Raw genomic sequence first — 16,549 nt, 5'->3', positions numbered from 1 at the left:
TCAACGAATTGGGCGCTTGGGCCACTTATCAGAACCAGTACCAGGCAGTTAATCAAGCTCACATTCAGAACATCGAATACTTGGTGCATGGGATCTCATCTCATTTGGGCATCGATACTTCCGGCCAGCCACCTCCAGCCGCATACCCGCCACCCTTCCAGTTTTCAGTACGATTACCCTATGCCGCCACCAGCTGACGAGGGAGTCCCACCGCCTGAGCATGACGAGGAGGATGATTTCTGACCAGGGGAGTTTACTGTTTCCCCTTTCTTTTTATTCTTTTTGCTTATTCTGTCGTAGCATTTGCATTCATGAGTTTTTTGGTTTTTAGTGTTTGTTTCGTTTTGTGCACTGAGGGCATTGCACAACTCTAGTATGAGGGGGGGTAGATTGTTTTGGTTGTTTAGTTAATTGGTTTAGTTTCGTTGCATTTCTTTTGTTTGGTGTCGTTTATGGTGAGAAGACATAGTTTATGAGCCAATGATGATGTTGAATTGATAGTTTACAAAAGTATTGATTGGGTCACTTCGTGAATGGTACTCTTGATTGTTAAAGCATGAATTTTGGTACAAAATTTGAACTTTTTGAGCACATATGTGTGGGGACTAGAATTTTGTAGGAATAATGGTGAAATTTGAAAGTTTTGTGTGGTTAACTTGAAAGGCACCATTTATGAGTTGATTTAGCATGTAAACCCGTGAAAATAAGTCGCTAATTGGGACCTTGAATGAGAAAATTTGATTTGCCTTGAACTTTACATTTACCTCCTTTCCAATGCACTGAATTAAAATGTCATACTCCTAACCAGCTGTAATCCAAAGTATTATATTCTTAGCCTAGGGAGTACATGTGTGAAAATTGTGCATTTAAAAAAAAAAAGAAAAAGAAAAGAAAGAAGGAGATGTAAGGTGAGGGGGAGCCGAAATAAAAGGAATGAAATTCTATTCCTAGGCTAAAAGTTGGAGATGTAAGGAGACGAGGAAAGTCAGACGAAAAGTCTTGACGATTGCACAATGAAAATGATCGGTGTACTCCCAACTTTTAGCCACTTGAGCTTATTTTCCTTCTTTTCGACACCCTTATCTGCACTTAAAAGTTGAATAAAGTTCAATTTATGGCTAGGGATAAATGGACACGGGGATGCATGCTAGTGAGACTTGTATTGAAGTGTTAATTGAGTGACTCGCATGATTTGATAATTGATCTATTTGAAGTACGAATGACTAGACCCATCATGACACACACACACGTTCAAATTAGTGTCGAGATTTATGTGTAGATGAGAATGAGTATTCGGTTGCGATTTGACTTGATTATGATTGGTAGTGAGAAAGTAAACTGAGGCATGAACATAAACGTTGTTAACTCACCATTGACATTTACTTGTGTTAGTTATTTCTTGTTTGAGTAATTTTGTGGTTGTTGAGTTTGTTTAGTATCTCGTGCTTTAACCTATTTTACTCGAGGGCGAGCAAAAGGTTAGTATGAGGGGGTTGATAGGACTCGTTTTCACGTGTTTTTAGTGTTGGTTTTGAGTCGCATTCATGCATCATATTAGTTTGTTTTAGTTTAATTTAGCATTTTTCTAGCATTATTTAGCATATGACTGATCTCGTGTAGTTGGTGATTATTTTGTAGGAATTGAACCAAAAAGTAGGAGAATATTTGCCAAAGCATCGAGAAGGACTCGCTAGGACCGCCCCAACGAGCATGTTGGTCTGGCCGAGGAGTTGTTGCGCAAGCGTCTCGCTAGGGCGGTCAAAAGTGACCGCCCCAGCGAACCCAGGGACATGGCCGAGGAATTTTCTGCGAGAACCTCTCGCTAGGGCGGACACTTTTTACCGCCTTAGCGAGCCGCGAGATTTGAAAAGATTTGTTTCATTTTTTATGGACTCTATCCTACACCATAGACCTAATACACGAGAGGGGCGCCGTTTTTCAGGCTGGACATCATTATTTTCATCATATTTTCTTGGAGAAAAGGCTAGGAGCAAAGGAGATTTCGAAGACCTCGAGATTTCCACGCGTCGTGGCCGTCATCTGTCGTCATCTTTAGTATTTTCATTATTCAGTTTTTAATTCTTAGATTGTTGTTGGTTTTTATCATGAATTTTAGTAGCTAAACTCTAGATTTGTTGGGATTTGAGGGGATCCTACCCCGTACTCGTTGTTTAACATTATTTCTCGACGTTTTTACTAGTGATTTGTTTATGCTATTGTTCTTTCTTATTTCAATCGAAGCTTAGCTAACTTCCTTTGATTATTTCATGTTGTTAATGATTTCGATAGAATAATTAACAATACGATCAAATAGTATAAACCACGGATTTACAATTTTAGTAGATATACGGAATTGGGTACGTGTCGATAGTGATAGTTCACCCGGATGAAAGCTAGTGGATTCCATAGAATGTAATGCAATCTTGAACTGTTAAATATTTGAGGACACTTAAGTACTGCATGTTTTTGATTAGTATTAATATAGCTCGACAGAGTATATTAATTAGTCTAGGGAATTCCGTCGAATGCACGAGTAAAAGTCGAGTGTAGTTAGTTAAACACGAGTGGTAGGTGAACTGATAATTTCCCAACAAATTCGTTTCTCATTTGATTTTAATCCAAATTAATCATTGCTTTCTTTGAAACGTTTTCTTTGCATTTTAATTAATTTAGTTATTTGATATACAGTAGTTTAATCATCAACTCATTCTATCGTTGCTAAAGAGTTTTACTTGAAAATAAAAATATTGTAACGCAGTCCTTGTGGATCGATACTCGTATTCACTTACGTTTATTATAACTTGACTATCGTGCACTTGCGATATTTAAATCGAGCTTTCAATTATAAAATAAATTTTGGGACTATTCACTGTGCAAGTTTTGCTCGATCAGTATGCATATCAAAATGTTGTTCTTCCCTTCTGTTTCTGTTTTCCAGTCTGTATCTCTTCTGAACAGGTTTAGAGTTGTAGTACTGGTAGTTTTTAACCTTCATAGGATGTTGTCTTCCAGAGTTGCATTCTTTTCTGAATCTAGAACTCTGGTCAACTTTTTCCTTAGGTTTAACGTAACCCAGACCATAGTGCATTCTTCTGTTCGTCAGATTTACATTCTTTCAACTGAAGCAGTAGGTACTTCTGGTTCCTGTACCACGCTGGATTTCACAAAGTGAATGTATTTCCCTTTGCATATTTCCAGTGTTGGCTTAGTATTCGTTTCAGAAGTGCCTTCATTATTACAAAAACCGAGACCACTCCTATCTCCTGACTGTTTTTGTAATTCTTGCATCTTTTCCAATGAAACAGAAGACTTGTTCCAAGCATTCACCAGTAGCGACAACTTCTGGTTTTCAGAAAGCACCTTCTGGTAATCTGCTTTGGCTCTTTCATTCTCAGTTATTAATTTACTCATCTTAACTTGTAAATCATTACAGCTGTCTACTTGCAAGCAAGTTAACTTACTGTTCTGATTCTTTAAGTTCTGATTTTCAATCTTAACTTCTTCAAATGATTGAGAAAGTCTGGAATACTCTTTTACCATTTCATGTAGTGCATCAATCAAATCAGTTCGTGTAAATTCATTAGAGTCAAAATCAAATACCTCTCCAGATGTCGAGGTTGAGTCATTGTCTGCCATGAGACATTTGACTTCTTCTGCATCACTATCACTGGAATGACTTTCTGAGTCAGATGACTCAGAGCTAGAGTCCGCCCACTTAGATTTGCTTTTTTCGGCAATCATCGCTTTTCGATCTCTTCTGAACTTTTTGTCATTCCTCTTGTGATCCTTTCTCTTTTGGTCATCCTTCTTTGGTTTAGGACAATCTGCAATGAAGTGACCTATCTTTCCACAGTTAAAGCATCCCATATCACCAGATGGTGAATCTTTCTTGAAGTTGCGATTGGGACCCTGATAGGTTCGATGGTTCTTCTTCATGAACCTGGAGAATTTCTTTACATATAAGGACATAGCAATCACTACTGATTTGTTCAGCAGTCTTATCCATTGTATTGTCAATGATCACAATAGGTAATGCCTGAGGTGCAACTGCAGCAGCAGTAGAAGAGGTAGTGACAGTAGCAGTAAAAGCAGTAGCAGTAGCAGTAGCAGTAGCAGCAAGAGCCTTGGTGGGTAGGCTTGAAGGCTCTTCTCCACTTCTCACTTCCAATTCGAACTCGTAGGCTTTCAGATCTGCAAATAAGTCGTAGCAGTTCCAATTTGTTCAAGTCTTTGGATACTCTCATAGCCATTGTTTTAATATCTCATTCTCTGGGTAAGGCTCTCATCACCTTGAGGGCTATTTCTCTGTTGCTATGCTCTTTACCCAGAGCAGCTAGCTCATTGACCAAGCTACTGAATCTTTCATCGAACTTGTTTAGAGTTTCACCAGCTCTCATTTTTAGATTTTCAAACTTCTGCATTGCTACAGACAGTTTGTTTTCTTTCGTTTGCTCATTTCCTTACACATATCTGGATGAGCTTCTCCCAAATATCCTTTGCAGTAGAACACATTTTAATCTTGCCTGAAAGTGTTCTTGTCGAGCGTTTTATACAATATATCCTTCGCCACATTATCAAGGTTGGCCTTTTTCTTATCTTCACTGGTCCATTCACTTCTTGATTTTTCGACCATCTGTGGTGCACCGTCAGTAACAGCAACAGATGTGTTAGGCTTTAAGATTTTCAGTGGACCATCTGTGATGACATACCACATGTCATCATCTTGTGCTGCAAGATGAGCTTGAATTCTTATCTTCTAGTCATCAAAATCTTCCTTAGAGAACATAGGGATCTTGCTGAAGTGTGCCATTTGTTGTAGTTTTTCACAAACAAGAATAACCTGCTCTGATACCAATTGTTGAGGATCGAAGTTGAGTTTAGAGGGGGGTGAATAAACTCTACTTGTTTTTCGTTCTGATGAGGTACTAAAATCCTGTTAAGGATAGTAGTTGATCTTGTGCGAATGCTTTCACCTGATTACAATAAAACGTGCGGAAACAATCTGATGAAGTAGTTGAAAAACTGTAAAACAGTAGGCAGCAGTTGTTTATGGAAGTTCGAAGATAAACTCTTCTACGTCTCCCCTTCTTCTGTTTCCAGAAGGTATAACTAAAAGACTTTGGATATTACAGTACAACTCTTGTACACACCCACTTCAGAAGGACTTACACTTCGGCCTACTGAAACTCTTAGTTTCTCAACTCACAAGAATGCGAAACACAAAGTTCTGAAAAGACTCTTTTCAGATTACAGACTCTTCTAGATAAAGTATAAATGATGTAAAGATTGTGAAGAGTATAAGAATCAGTAGCACAAGATGATCTTCGAAAGATCAGATATTTGCTATGAAGCGTGTGCTACTTTTCTTTGTGTTGAACTTTAAGTACTCAAGGAATTTTGATATTCGTCTGATAAAAAAGAAGCTTTGTTCCTTGAAGAATGATAATAAGCGAAGTGTCGTGTCGAACAAGGATTTGATCCAAGTATATATAATCGACTGAGTTCAACGTTCACAATCAGAGTATGTCTTCAGATAACTGATACAATCAGCTTTATTACCGAAAGAAGTTCCTGCAGAAAAGCTATAAAACAATCAGTCTTGTTTTATACTTAATTGGGTAAAGTGCATTAAATGACTCCGTATAGTATTTAATGCTGTAATTAATTCTAGTACTAGGAACTCTTTAACGGTAACAATTAAGATAGCAACGTTAGAAAACGTTCTCTACTGGTTTTGTATTGTTATCCCTTTCTACTGGTTTTGTTTTAGTAGATCAGCAGCTACTGATAAGTTATTCTATTGTTCTGGTCTACTGGTCTTAGTTATCATCGCCACAATAAAATTCATGTCTAACACAATCAATCTTGAAATGTCATTATTTATGACACAATAATCATTTCTTTTTAGTTCTTAACTTGGATCTTGGTTTGAACTTATTTTTACTGACTTCCCTCCTTCTGATCTTCCTCAAACCATCAGCCCTTCTCTCGACTCTTCTTCTTCGACCTCAGATTTCTTCTTTAGTTCTTTAGAGAGTAGTGATGTTGAACTTCCTCCAGGGACAAGGTTTCTCTACCAAAGATCAATTTATCAGCGATATTCTCATATTCTTTGGGCATGGACCTCAACAACAATAAACGTTGATCTTCATCCTCTATCTTTATTTCGATATTTTCAAGATCAAGTATGACTTTATTGCAGTCATCTATATGACCTTCCAGGGAATTTCCATACAACATTTTGAATGTATAGTCTTTGTTTCAGATAAAGTCGATTAGCCAATGATTTTTTAACGTACAGGTGTTCTAACTTCGTCTTGATTGCAGCTGTCAATTTCCTCTTCGGTACTTCCCTTAGAACTTTTTCCCCAAGATTTAAAATCAAAACACTAATCTTTCTTATCATTTTCAATAACGAAAAGGATAATGCCTTCTCTCCCAAAAGTGCTTTCTCCAATCCTCGATGAACCAGTAGTGCATGCATCTTCAGACGTTATAGATCGAAATAATTTTTTCCCGTGAAATTTTCAACCTCATATCTGGCAAGCGCCAAACTCCTTCAAGAACCTTGACTCTTGATACCACCTTTTGTAATTCAATAGCTTTATGTATGAATTAACTCGTCCCTTATTGCGACACATATCGAATACAACCCAAATCACAGACTTATAATGAATACAAGAATCACTACTGCTCGACTAGAAGGCAAAACAAGAAATACAAACAACACATCGATTTAACGTGGTTCGACAATGTGTTTACTCCACATACAATCAGCACCCAATCGATTTTATTGAACTCAGAACACAGTCAATGATGAATTACAAGTTTACATAGATGATCTCAGTTTTACAAACGATAAACCTCAATTCCTCAACAATAAATCGAAAGAAAACTCTCTATTGTTCTATGAGTTTTGTAGGAATACACAAATGATTATTGATTAACTTTTCACAATATTCCGCCTATATACGTATGTCTACGCCATATATCAGCAACCAAAAATTTTAGCCGTTTCACCATATTTTTGATTCTCGTTAACCCATCCTTGTGCCACTGAACCAGCTCCACCATAATAGAGCTCCATCAGATATGGGCCAATGCCTTGAGACAATATATATTCATAAATTTAAACTCAATTATTATTGAATTTATTAATCATTTGAAAAGTTAGTGAACATTGTTTCCCACTAATTAAAATTGTTATTATTCATTAAAATATAATGATATCTTTTGATTTAAAATTTATGTTTATTTTTCATTTTACAAATCTAGGATGTTATAAAAAAGATGATATTATAAGAATCTATATTTGGGAAAGAAAATTGATTTATTTTGCAATATAAAAGTAGTTAATATATGGATATCACTTATACTATATTATTATATAAAGAATTTAACTATAATACCACTTAATTTGTTTCTTGATATGACATATTTTCAAATGACAATATTATTTTTATCTCAATAAGATATGACATATTTTTAAATGACAATATTATTTTAATCTCAATAAATAAATTAATTTTCAGATGATAATAATACCCTCACCCCACAAACATATTGCATCATTTTTTTTTAAAAGCACATTATGCACATAATAATTTTAATAGATATTTAGCATGCAATTACATATAAAAGTATATATAAAATCTTTCATGAGACGGCCTCATGTGTCAGTTTCTTGAGACAGATCTCCTTTTTTATCAGCCATGAACAAAATTATTTTTATGTAAAAAATATTAATTTTAATTGTAAACATGAGTAAAGTTGATCCGTTTCACGAAAAAATCTGTGAGACCGTTTCATAATAGATTTACTCAAAAATATATTGCATAATATATATTAATTAGATAATATGATTATTTAGAATCAATGAAATATGTTGTCGATATAATCATAATATATATTAATTAGATACTATGATTATTTAGAATCAATGAAATATGTTATCGATATAATCACTTGTTTTGCTGAAGATTGTTTTAATTTTATCTCCATAATGCATTACGTTGGAGGAGTTGTACAAAATTTTGATAAAAACAAACAAATATTGAACATAAAATTTTGATTTTTCGGTTCGGTTTTTTCGGATAATTGACCAGTTTCGGATTTGAGTTTATAGAAAATTAATTTTCTGTTTCGTTATGAGAAGAAAAAAACCGAAATATTTTAATTTTTTTTTGTTATATTGCTGTCCAAACATAAACCTAAAACTTAAAATAAGAGAATAAATAATATTGATGTATTTTAAATTCATATATTAAAATATATATTCAAATAAATATATTTTTGTAGTTCCAAATATACTCATTTGTGACCCAACTTTGATAGGTTTGAGAACTAAGATTTACAGTCCCAGGGGCATATGTCGTGTGGTAAGGACCTGAAGTGAAGGACTGTTAATCCATGTTGACAAGGGTTCGAGTCTCGGCTCTCCTTTTATGGTGAATTGCTCCATCCAACCACTTCTCTGGGTACTTGCTGCCGGCAGGGCCGTGCCTATTAAGAGGCAAATGAGTCCAATGACTCAGGTCCATATCTTTTTTGGGGCCCAAATTTTTTTTAAAAAAATATTATATATAATACTAGTTACTAGATAGCCCAAAACCAAGTATTTATTAAATGGAACTTGCTTAGCCTGTTATCGATTTATTCCACAATCTTCCCCAATATTCATATGTAGACAACCCTTAATCGACTCCAGTCATTGCGTCATCTCTAGGTTTGATTGAAAGACCCGTGAGGACCTGTAAGTCTATTTTCTTGTATTTGCTTTGTTCGGGCTCCAAATTTTTTATTGTAGTTTTTAAATTTCTTCGGGGCTTTATATGATATCTATAATCTACGCTTTTTGACTGAAATTTTAGTAAATGTAATGCTTATCCGGCTTTCAAACCCTCATATTGCTTATAAAATCTTGTTGATTGTCCCGGTCACACTAACAAGTGCAGAGCGAAGTTTCTCAAAGCTAAAGCTCATCAAAACTTTTCTCTGATCAACCATGTCACGAGAAAGATTGAATGAATTGACTATGTTATCGATTGAGAAAGAAATTACTGAACAACTTGATTATACAGATTTGATTAGTATTTTTAGCTCTAAAACTGTTAGCCGGGTTGTTTTTTAGTGATAGTTTGGACATGTTTGATATTTTTATTCTTTTAGTTTTTTATATTGTCTTTGACGTATTGATTAAATTTGAAAAATTGCTATGGAACTAAAAAAAATATGAGCACACATTATGATTTAGATGCCTCTTTTTAAAAGTTAGACTCAGGCCCAAATATTGTTAGAATCGGTCCTAACTATCGATGTATAACCCTGATTTACTTCCCTTCACGCCGAGGCTTGAGGTGTGGGGCTCAGGGGTGGACCCTTTTGAGAACTAAGATTTACAATTGGGCGCCTGTATTCCTCTCATTTATCTTCTCATGTTATCTCCATGTTGTTCACTTTTTTTTTTTTTTTTTTTTTCCCATTCTCAGTCAAGATTCAAGAACCAAGCACGCTGCAGAACTTGCTGAGAAAAAAATCAAGAAATATACGAGGACAGGAATGATGACCCAAGGTCAATCTGGGTTATAGCTCAAGCATTGGTTATCTATCTTGGCTCGGCCGCCAAAATCTTCTGCAAGGTCCTGCCATGGCGATGATTACAACTCAGAATCTCTGAATTTCTAGACCATCTGAACCCCCCATGTCTTTCAGTTTATCTGTTCATTTTACTCGAATTGCTTCGCAGTTCCCCCTTTGTTCTTCTCGCTGCACCGCTCGTTTCATCCCTTGGCAACGCCCTCAATCACTCAGTTCTCGCCACTTGCGCTTTTCCCTTGCGAACCGAAGTCGTCTCTTCTATGTTTCAGCCTCTAAATCTAAAGGTAAGATTTCGTTTTTATCTTTTCAAGTTATGTTTATGAGAATATAATGTGCATTTCTCGGCTCTATACCTTCAAAATGCATGCTTGTTGGCTCTCTTGGTGAAGAAGTAGATGGGTTTCTTTAAAGTTGTACCCCGAATACACTTGACATTTCATTTGGCGGGTTTATGTATATGTAACCTTTGGGTTTAAGTAATTTGTTGAATTATTCTTCATTAGTTAATATTTTTCATGAAAAGTTGGAAACTTCATAAGTTACCTGTTGCTGAATGGCGGGAGTTCAAGAGTTCAATATTTCGAATCTGCAAAGTTAAATTGGAAATACAACAAGTTGTGTGAATTTCTTTAGCCAAGAATTTTTTAGCATTATTCTTGAGGTTATTGGACACACCGTCGATCTGTAAAAAATGAAAGTAAAAGAATGTTTCATATGCTGGTCTTCGAAGTCAAACTGTTTAATCTTAAAGATGGTTGCAAGTTGATATACATTTTTGTTCCTTGAAGATGCAGCCTGGAATAATCAAAATGATTCATTAGATGAAAGATACGACGTGATTGTTGTTGGAGGAGGGCATGCAGGATGTGAAGCTGCACTTGCATCTTCCCGTTTAGGGGCAAAAACTCTTCTGCTGACACTAAATATTGACCGCATTGCTTGGCAGGTTGTATTGCAAAAGACCTAGAAGCTCAGAACTGCCTTTTTTAATTTTGCAAATTATTGCATTCCTTTCCATATTCTGAATTGCTTTCTCGCCCCCTTTTTCATTGCTCTTTGGTATTCAGTCATACTGGAATTTTTTGGTTTAGCAGGGTGTTTGGGTTCTGCCATAGGGAACAGATAGTAACGAGAACGGTTTTGCCTTACTGGATTTGTAAGAAAAATTATTTTTGGACCATCTTCAGATCAATGGTAAACTATCCGGTATGACCTCAAAAATGGTTTTTCTGGTCGATCTTCGTGGATATGTTTTGTTCTATTGACATTTGGTGGAATGTGGATCATGAGCCCTCAAATAAAAATCTAGTTGGAGAATTGTGTAAACCACTTGTTGCATTTCAAGTCATCGTCTTTGGTTTATCTAATTGCTAGGTATGAGCTATATCCTTATGCTAGTGGACAACCTGACATTTGAAGGTTTAAGTTGGAGCATTTGGTACTATTTACTATTAAGTTAGTTGCGTACACTTACGTATGTTGCTTTAGATGACTGAACAAGAATCAACCAGAAACTCCAGTCACTGGTAAATATGTTTTTGGAATAGATTACCCATAGCAATTGGTTAAGTCAATATAATTAAGTGTTTCCATTATAATTATATAATTTCAAGACCCCAACGGATCTATCATAAGATCGTTCTACCTCCTATTTTTTATGAAGAGAATGAATCTTTTTCTCGAAGGATTACTACCAAGCGCATAGAGAGATGAAATTTTGTATCATCTATGCTTTAGATGGCTGAACATGAATCAATCAGAATTCTTTTTGTCTATTTTCTTTGTCAGGCCCCTGGATTCAATCATTTATCAAGAAAGCTATCTATATAATGTGTCTTTATATCACACCTAGTTTCTGTATTAATTGGAGTTGAATGCAGCCTTGCAATCCAGCTGTTGGTGGACCAGCAAAGTCTCAACTTGTTCATGAAGTGGATGCCCTTGGCGGTGAAATTGGAAAGGTAGCGGATAGGTAAACTAAAATAAAATAAAAAATTAGAATATTTGTCAGTACTTATATCACTCTTTTTTGTATTAAGTGGCCCCATTTATTGGATTGGGTCCTTACAAATAAAAAATGCTTTAACTGTCTCTAGCATCTAACAAAGTTCTTGCTAAACATCACAATTTCTTCTAAATTGACCTTAATCACTTCTCAGTCCTTTTCCTGTCTTTAATTCTTTGTGCATGTAAAGTTCTAATTTTCTTGTGTAGTTTATTAAGTGGCCGCTATGGAGGATACCTACAGTTATGTTTAGTTTAAAAGAACCTGAAAAGTTTCCTGTGATTGATGATGTGAATGTCATATAAATTAAAAATGTCTGTCTATTTTTTGGCTGTCAAGAGTTTGACTGTCAAATGCCCGAAAAGAAAAAGAGAAAAGGTTGACTGTCAAGAATCAAGTCAGGGCATCTTTATATTCTGCTCAAGTTTTAGTTGATATTTTGCTCTTTCATTGAGAATTTCATTTTTAGTTTGTTGTATCTTATCAATGAGTGCACGTGTTATGTCATCCTTCAGGTGTTACTTGCAAAAACGAATTCTGAATGTCTCAAGGGGCCCTGCTGTTAGAGCACTTCGTGCTCAAACTGATAAAAGAGAATATGCTTTGGAAATGAAGAAGATTGTAGAAAGGCAAGTTTATTGATGTATCTTTTGGCATATATAGTTCAATACATCTGTTCAATAGTCAAAACAATATGCCTCTAGACTCAGTATTTGATTTCCCTTATTAATAAAACTGTAAAACGTATAGAAAGAAAAACATATTTCTATTCAGTGAATAATGATGTTTACAAAGATATATGTACACAATACTAGGAGCTAAAATAGGAAGATCTATTATCTAATCTTAGAAAATATTTCTTTAATCTAAATCCGACAAAATCTGTGATAAATATCGACTAAATAATTACAATTATACACACAATCTTTGTTATTTTGAAAGTGATTTTCCCACACCCCCCAAGTTGGGGGATGGATGTTATCCATTCCAAGGTTTACCAACTAGTCTTTCAAAATCTGCTCCAGCCATTCCATTGGTGAGTATGCCTGGGAAATGAAAGGGGTGCAAATTAGTCCACTCTCCAGCTTTTCTTTTATGAAGTGCCTGTCCACTTCAACGTGGTGTACGGTCATGTTACATCGGATTATGATCAATAGTAATAGTTAAATTGTTGTCATAATTAAGTTTCATGGACCTTCCCATTTAATCTTTAAGGCTTCGAAAACGATTTTCAGCCACAATAACTTGCATATCCGAAGAGCCATAGCTCTAAACTCGGATTTTGCCCTTGTTCTTGCCACAACATTTTTTTTACTTCTCCAAGTCACGAGATTGTCTCCCAAAAAAATACGTTAGCCCGAAGTTGATCTTCTATAAGTACAGATCCTGCATAATCTGCGTCAGTGTATGCTTCGAGAGTCATTCCCTCCCCTTTCTTGAATAAAATCTTTTTTTTTCCTGGTGTACTGTTCAAGTATTGAAAGATTCTATATATAGCCCTAAGACGTGGTTCTTGCGGTTGTGCATGAATTGGCTAATCATCTCACTGCATTGGCTATGTCAAGTCTTGTATGAGATAAGTATATTAGTTTCCCACCAGTCTCTGATAAGAACTCTCCTCCACCGTTGCATCTTCCAAATAATCTCCAAGTTTGGGGTTGGACTCGATAGGTGTCTCTGCTGGTTTGGCATCTAACTTACATGTCTCCATCAACTAGTCTGTTATGTATTTTTGTTGGGATATGAAAATTTCCCTTTCTGAGTATGCTACCTTGATGCCCAGAAAATGTTTTAATCTTTCAAGCTCTTTTCATTTCAAATTCTTTCATCAAACCTTTCTTCAAACTCTATATTCCTTCCCGATCATCACCTGTCACAATAATGTCATTGACATAAACTAACAACATAGTCATCCCCCCTGAAGTTGAGTGTCTTTACGAATAATGTGTGATCACGTTGGCTCTGCTCATATCCTATATTGAGCATTGCTTTAGTGAATCTCCCAAACCAAGCCTTTGGGTAATGTTTCAGCCCATATAAAACCTTCTTTAATTTGCATAGTGTCCCGTATTTGAACCAAATATTGGTGGAACATTCATGTAAACTTCGTCCTCAAGTTCCCCATGTGAAAAGACATTTTTGACATCAAATTGTTGTAATTCCATCATCGATTAACAACTAATTATAGCAATATTGTCACATTGTTCATTTTTGTAACATGAGAAAAGGTCTCAAGGTAATCTATCCCTTATGTTTGAGTGTAGCATTTGTCAACTAATCTTGCTTTGTATCTTTCTAATTAACCATCTGAATTGTATTCGTCTGTTAACATCCATCTATACCCCACTGTTTGTTTTCCCTTTGGCAATTCCACCAAGTCCAATGTTTGATTCTTCTCAAGTGCTTCCATTTCAGCCTTCATGGCATTCTTCCAATTCTCATTATAAAATGCCTCAGATACTGTTTTGGGAATCTGAATTGTGTTTAGGCTGGCGAGAACGGCTTTCTGATTGGGGTAAAGATTTTTGTAAGACATGTATAGGTTTAGAAGGTGTTTAGTGCATGTACGGATGTACGGGTTCTTTTCCTAGCAAGGGGAATTTCATAATCATTTTGATCAAGGAAATTCAGAATATCATCAGTATTAGAATCAGTTTCGTCGATTACCTCAATAAGTTCAAGAGCAGGGGCTGATTTGGATGACTGGACTGGACCTGCACCTATTTGTTGACTGGTGCCTTCTTTCTTGTATAAACCAGCAGTGGTCGAGTAGAACTTTGAACTTGAGCTGTAGGAGACTCGGGATGAGAGTCGAGCTTGGTAGGAGTGGTAGGAGATTTGCGTCCTTGTGGTTCGTTTGTGAAAACATCAGTGTGTGTTTGGGCAGTATGTTGTTGGCCTGGTGTTTCTGGTTGGGCAGTGTGCTTTTGGGAAGGTATTAAGGGTTTTAGACGAGGCTGGAGAACTGTGATCTAGGACGAAAAAAATCCTCGTCCTTATCTTCCATTGACGAGATCTCTCCCTGAAGATAAAGACGACTGAAATAGGATTCATTTTCTTTAAAAGTTGCATATTCAGTCTGCAGATATATAGACTTTCCTTGTGGGAGGATGATAGCATTTGTATCCCTTTCGAGTAGAAAAATAACCAAGAAAAACGCATCTGTGTGCCCTAGGATCAAGTTTTCCCCTCTCATGAGAGTGAAAATGAACAAAAACAACACAACCGAATATTTTGGGAGCAAGCTGCTAGAAGTGTCGAAGTCTGGAAAATACTCAGCAAGGTATGCGTAGGACTTTGAAAATCCAGGACTTTGGAAGGTAATCGATTGATACTATGAGCTGCAGTGAAGATAACTTCCCCCCAATATTGTTTAGGAACATTATTTTGAAACAAAAAGGCTCCCATGGTTGCTAAAATATGTCCACTTGTGCGTTCAGCCACCCCATTTTGTTGGGGTATATTCACAGAAGATGATTCATGTATAATGCCTTTGCTTTGGAAGAATGGACTTGATTAAAATAGTCCTTAGCATTGTTAGACCAAATTCTTTTAATGTCCCTATCAAATTGTATATTAATCATGTTGCAAAAAATGGGAAATATGGTGTTCACATCCGACTTATGTGTCATATGGAGAATCCAAGTCACACAGATACAATCATGAATGAAAGAGATAAAACATCTATGACGGTCCCTGATATTGTATCTATATCATCAAATGATGTATTTGAGATAGGTGTAGAGGGTCCAGATTCTGAAGGCCATTGATCGCCTGCTCCCCCTGAGCTGAGGAAGTCGGAAAGAATGGTTCCGACTCGTTGAATTTGACATCCATGGTATTGTAGATTTTTTTCATGGTCGAGGAATAACACTTGTACCCCTTCTGATTAGGTGAATACCCAAGGAAAATACATTTGAGTGAACGCGGGTCAAGTTTGCTTCTGTGTTGGGAATGATGTCATAGAGTGTGGGTTAAGTTAGTCTTCTTGTAACGTTGTTGCGGATTACTTATCCGCGCAATTGTTGTAACATTAAATTTTATAATGCATCTAGTTTTCTATCAAAACAAAGAAAGAATATGCACAAACGATGCACAAACAAAGACACACAATGGAATATGTGCAGTAAGCGTGAGTTAGGGTAGATGCAGAGGAGGGTTGATCATGTGTTTGGAACTGAAAGACTCTAGAAGGCATTCGATTTATGAGGTACGTGGCTGTGAGGACAACCTCACCCTAGAAATGATGAAGGACGTTATGTGTGAACAACAAAGAACGAGCCACCTCGAGGAGATGATGATTTTTGCGTTCTGCGACACCATTTTGTTGAGGTGTATCAGCCCAGGAGCTTTGATGAATTATTCTTCGAGTGGTTAGGCTTTGTTAAAGAAGTCCCGAGCCTGATCAGTTCGTAAAATTTGGATATCAGTTGAGAATTGTGTGTGTATCGTAGTGGAGAATGTTTTAAAAATTGTAAACGTCTCACTCTTGTCTTTCACGAGAAAAACCCGAGACAGACGAGTATGATCGTCAACAAATAATAAGAACCATTGAGTACCCTTAATGTTTTTGACACGATAAGAACACCAAATATCATTATGTATTAGTGAAAAGGGTTTGGATGGTGTATATGTTTGTGGTTTGAACGATGTGGGAGTATGTTTTGACAATTGACAAACATCACAATGAGGTAAATGAGAAGTGTTATTCAATAACGATGGAAATAATTTCTCGAGATACAAAAAATTTGGATGGCTCTAGTATGGAATGAGCTGGTTTCCAATCCACTGGTTTCCCATGTATCTTCCAGCAACTATCGATATTGTGAGTTGATTTCTTGCACAATTCGCACCAATCATGTCCCATAATCATTTGTCCTTTTGTGTTGTTTGAAGGCTGTCCGTGACGAATTCCTTGACGGGCAGTACCATCAGTAGGTGATGAGG

At 36.2% G+C, this 16,549-nt stretch overlaps 1 protein-coding gene across 6 annotated transcripts in view; it reads left to right on the top strand.

The window, feature by feature from the left end:
- The first annotated feature begins 9,434 nt into the window (after positions 1 to 9,434).
- Positions 9,435 to 16,549, top strand: part of LOC140808993 (uncharacterized) — a 29,235-nt gene continuing 22,120 nt past the window's right edge. Inside the window, exons 1-4 of one of the 6 annotated variants that reach the window (XM_073166420.1) lie at positions 9,435 to 9,881; positions 10,392 to 10,543; positions 11,478 to 11,569; positions 12,118 to 12,231. In XM_073166420.1, the coding sequence (XP_073022521.1) occupies positions 9,701 to 9,881; positions 10,392 to 10,543; positions 11,478 to 11,569; positions 12,118 to 12,231 (539 nt within the window). In that variant the 5' untranslated portion in view covers positions 9,435 to 9,700. Of the gene's footprint in view, positions 9,882 to 10,385; positions 10,544 to 10,691; positions 10,804 to 11,477; positions 11,570 to 12,117; positions 12,232 to 16,549 lie in introns of those variants that run through there. The other 5 variants (XM_073166419.1, XM_073166422.1, XM_073166421.1 and 2 more) reach the window with 5 other exon arrangements.

The sequence above is a fragment of the Primulina eburnea genome, chromosome 13, assembly GCF_022965805.1.
Source record: "Primulina eburnea isolate SZY01 chromosome 13, ASM2296580v1, whole genome shotgun sequence".
Taxonomy (NCBI): domain Eukaryota; kingdom Viridiplantae; phylum Streptophyta; class Magnoliopsida; order Lamiales; family Gesneriaceae; genus Primulina; species Primulina eburnea.
Note: the sequence above shows the minus strand (reverse complement) of the source record. Positions and strands in the feature narration are given on the sequence as shown.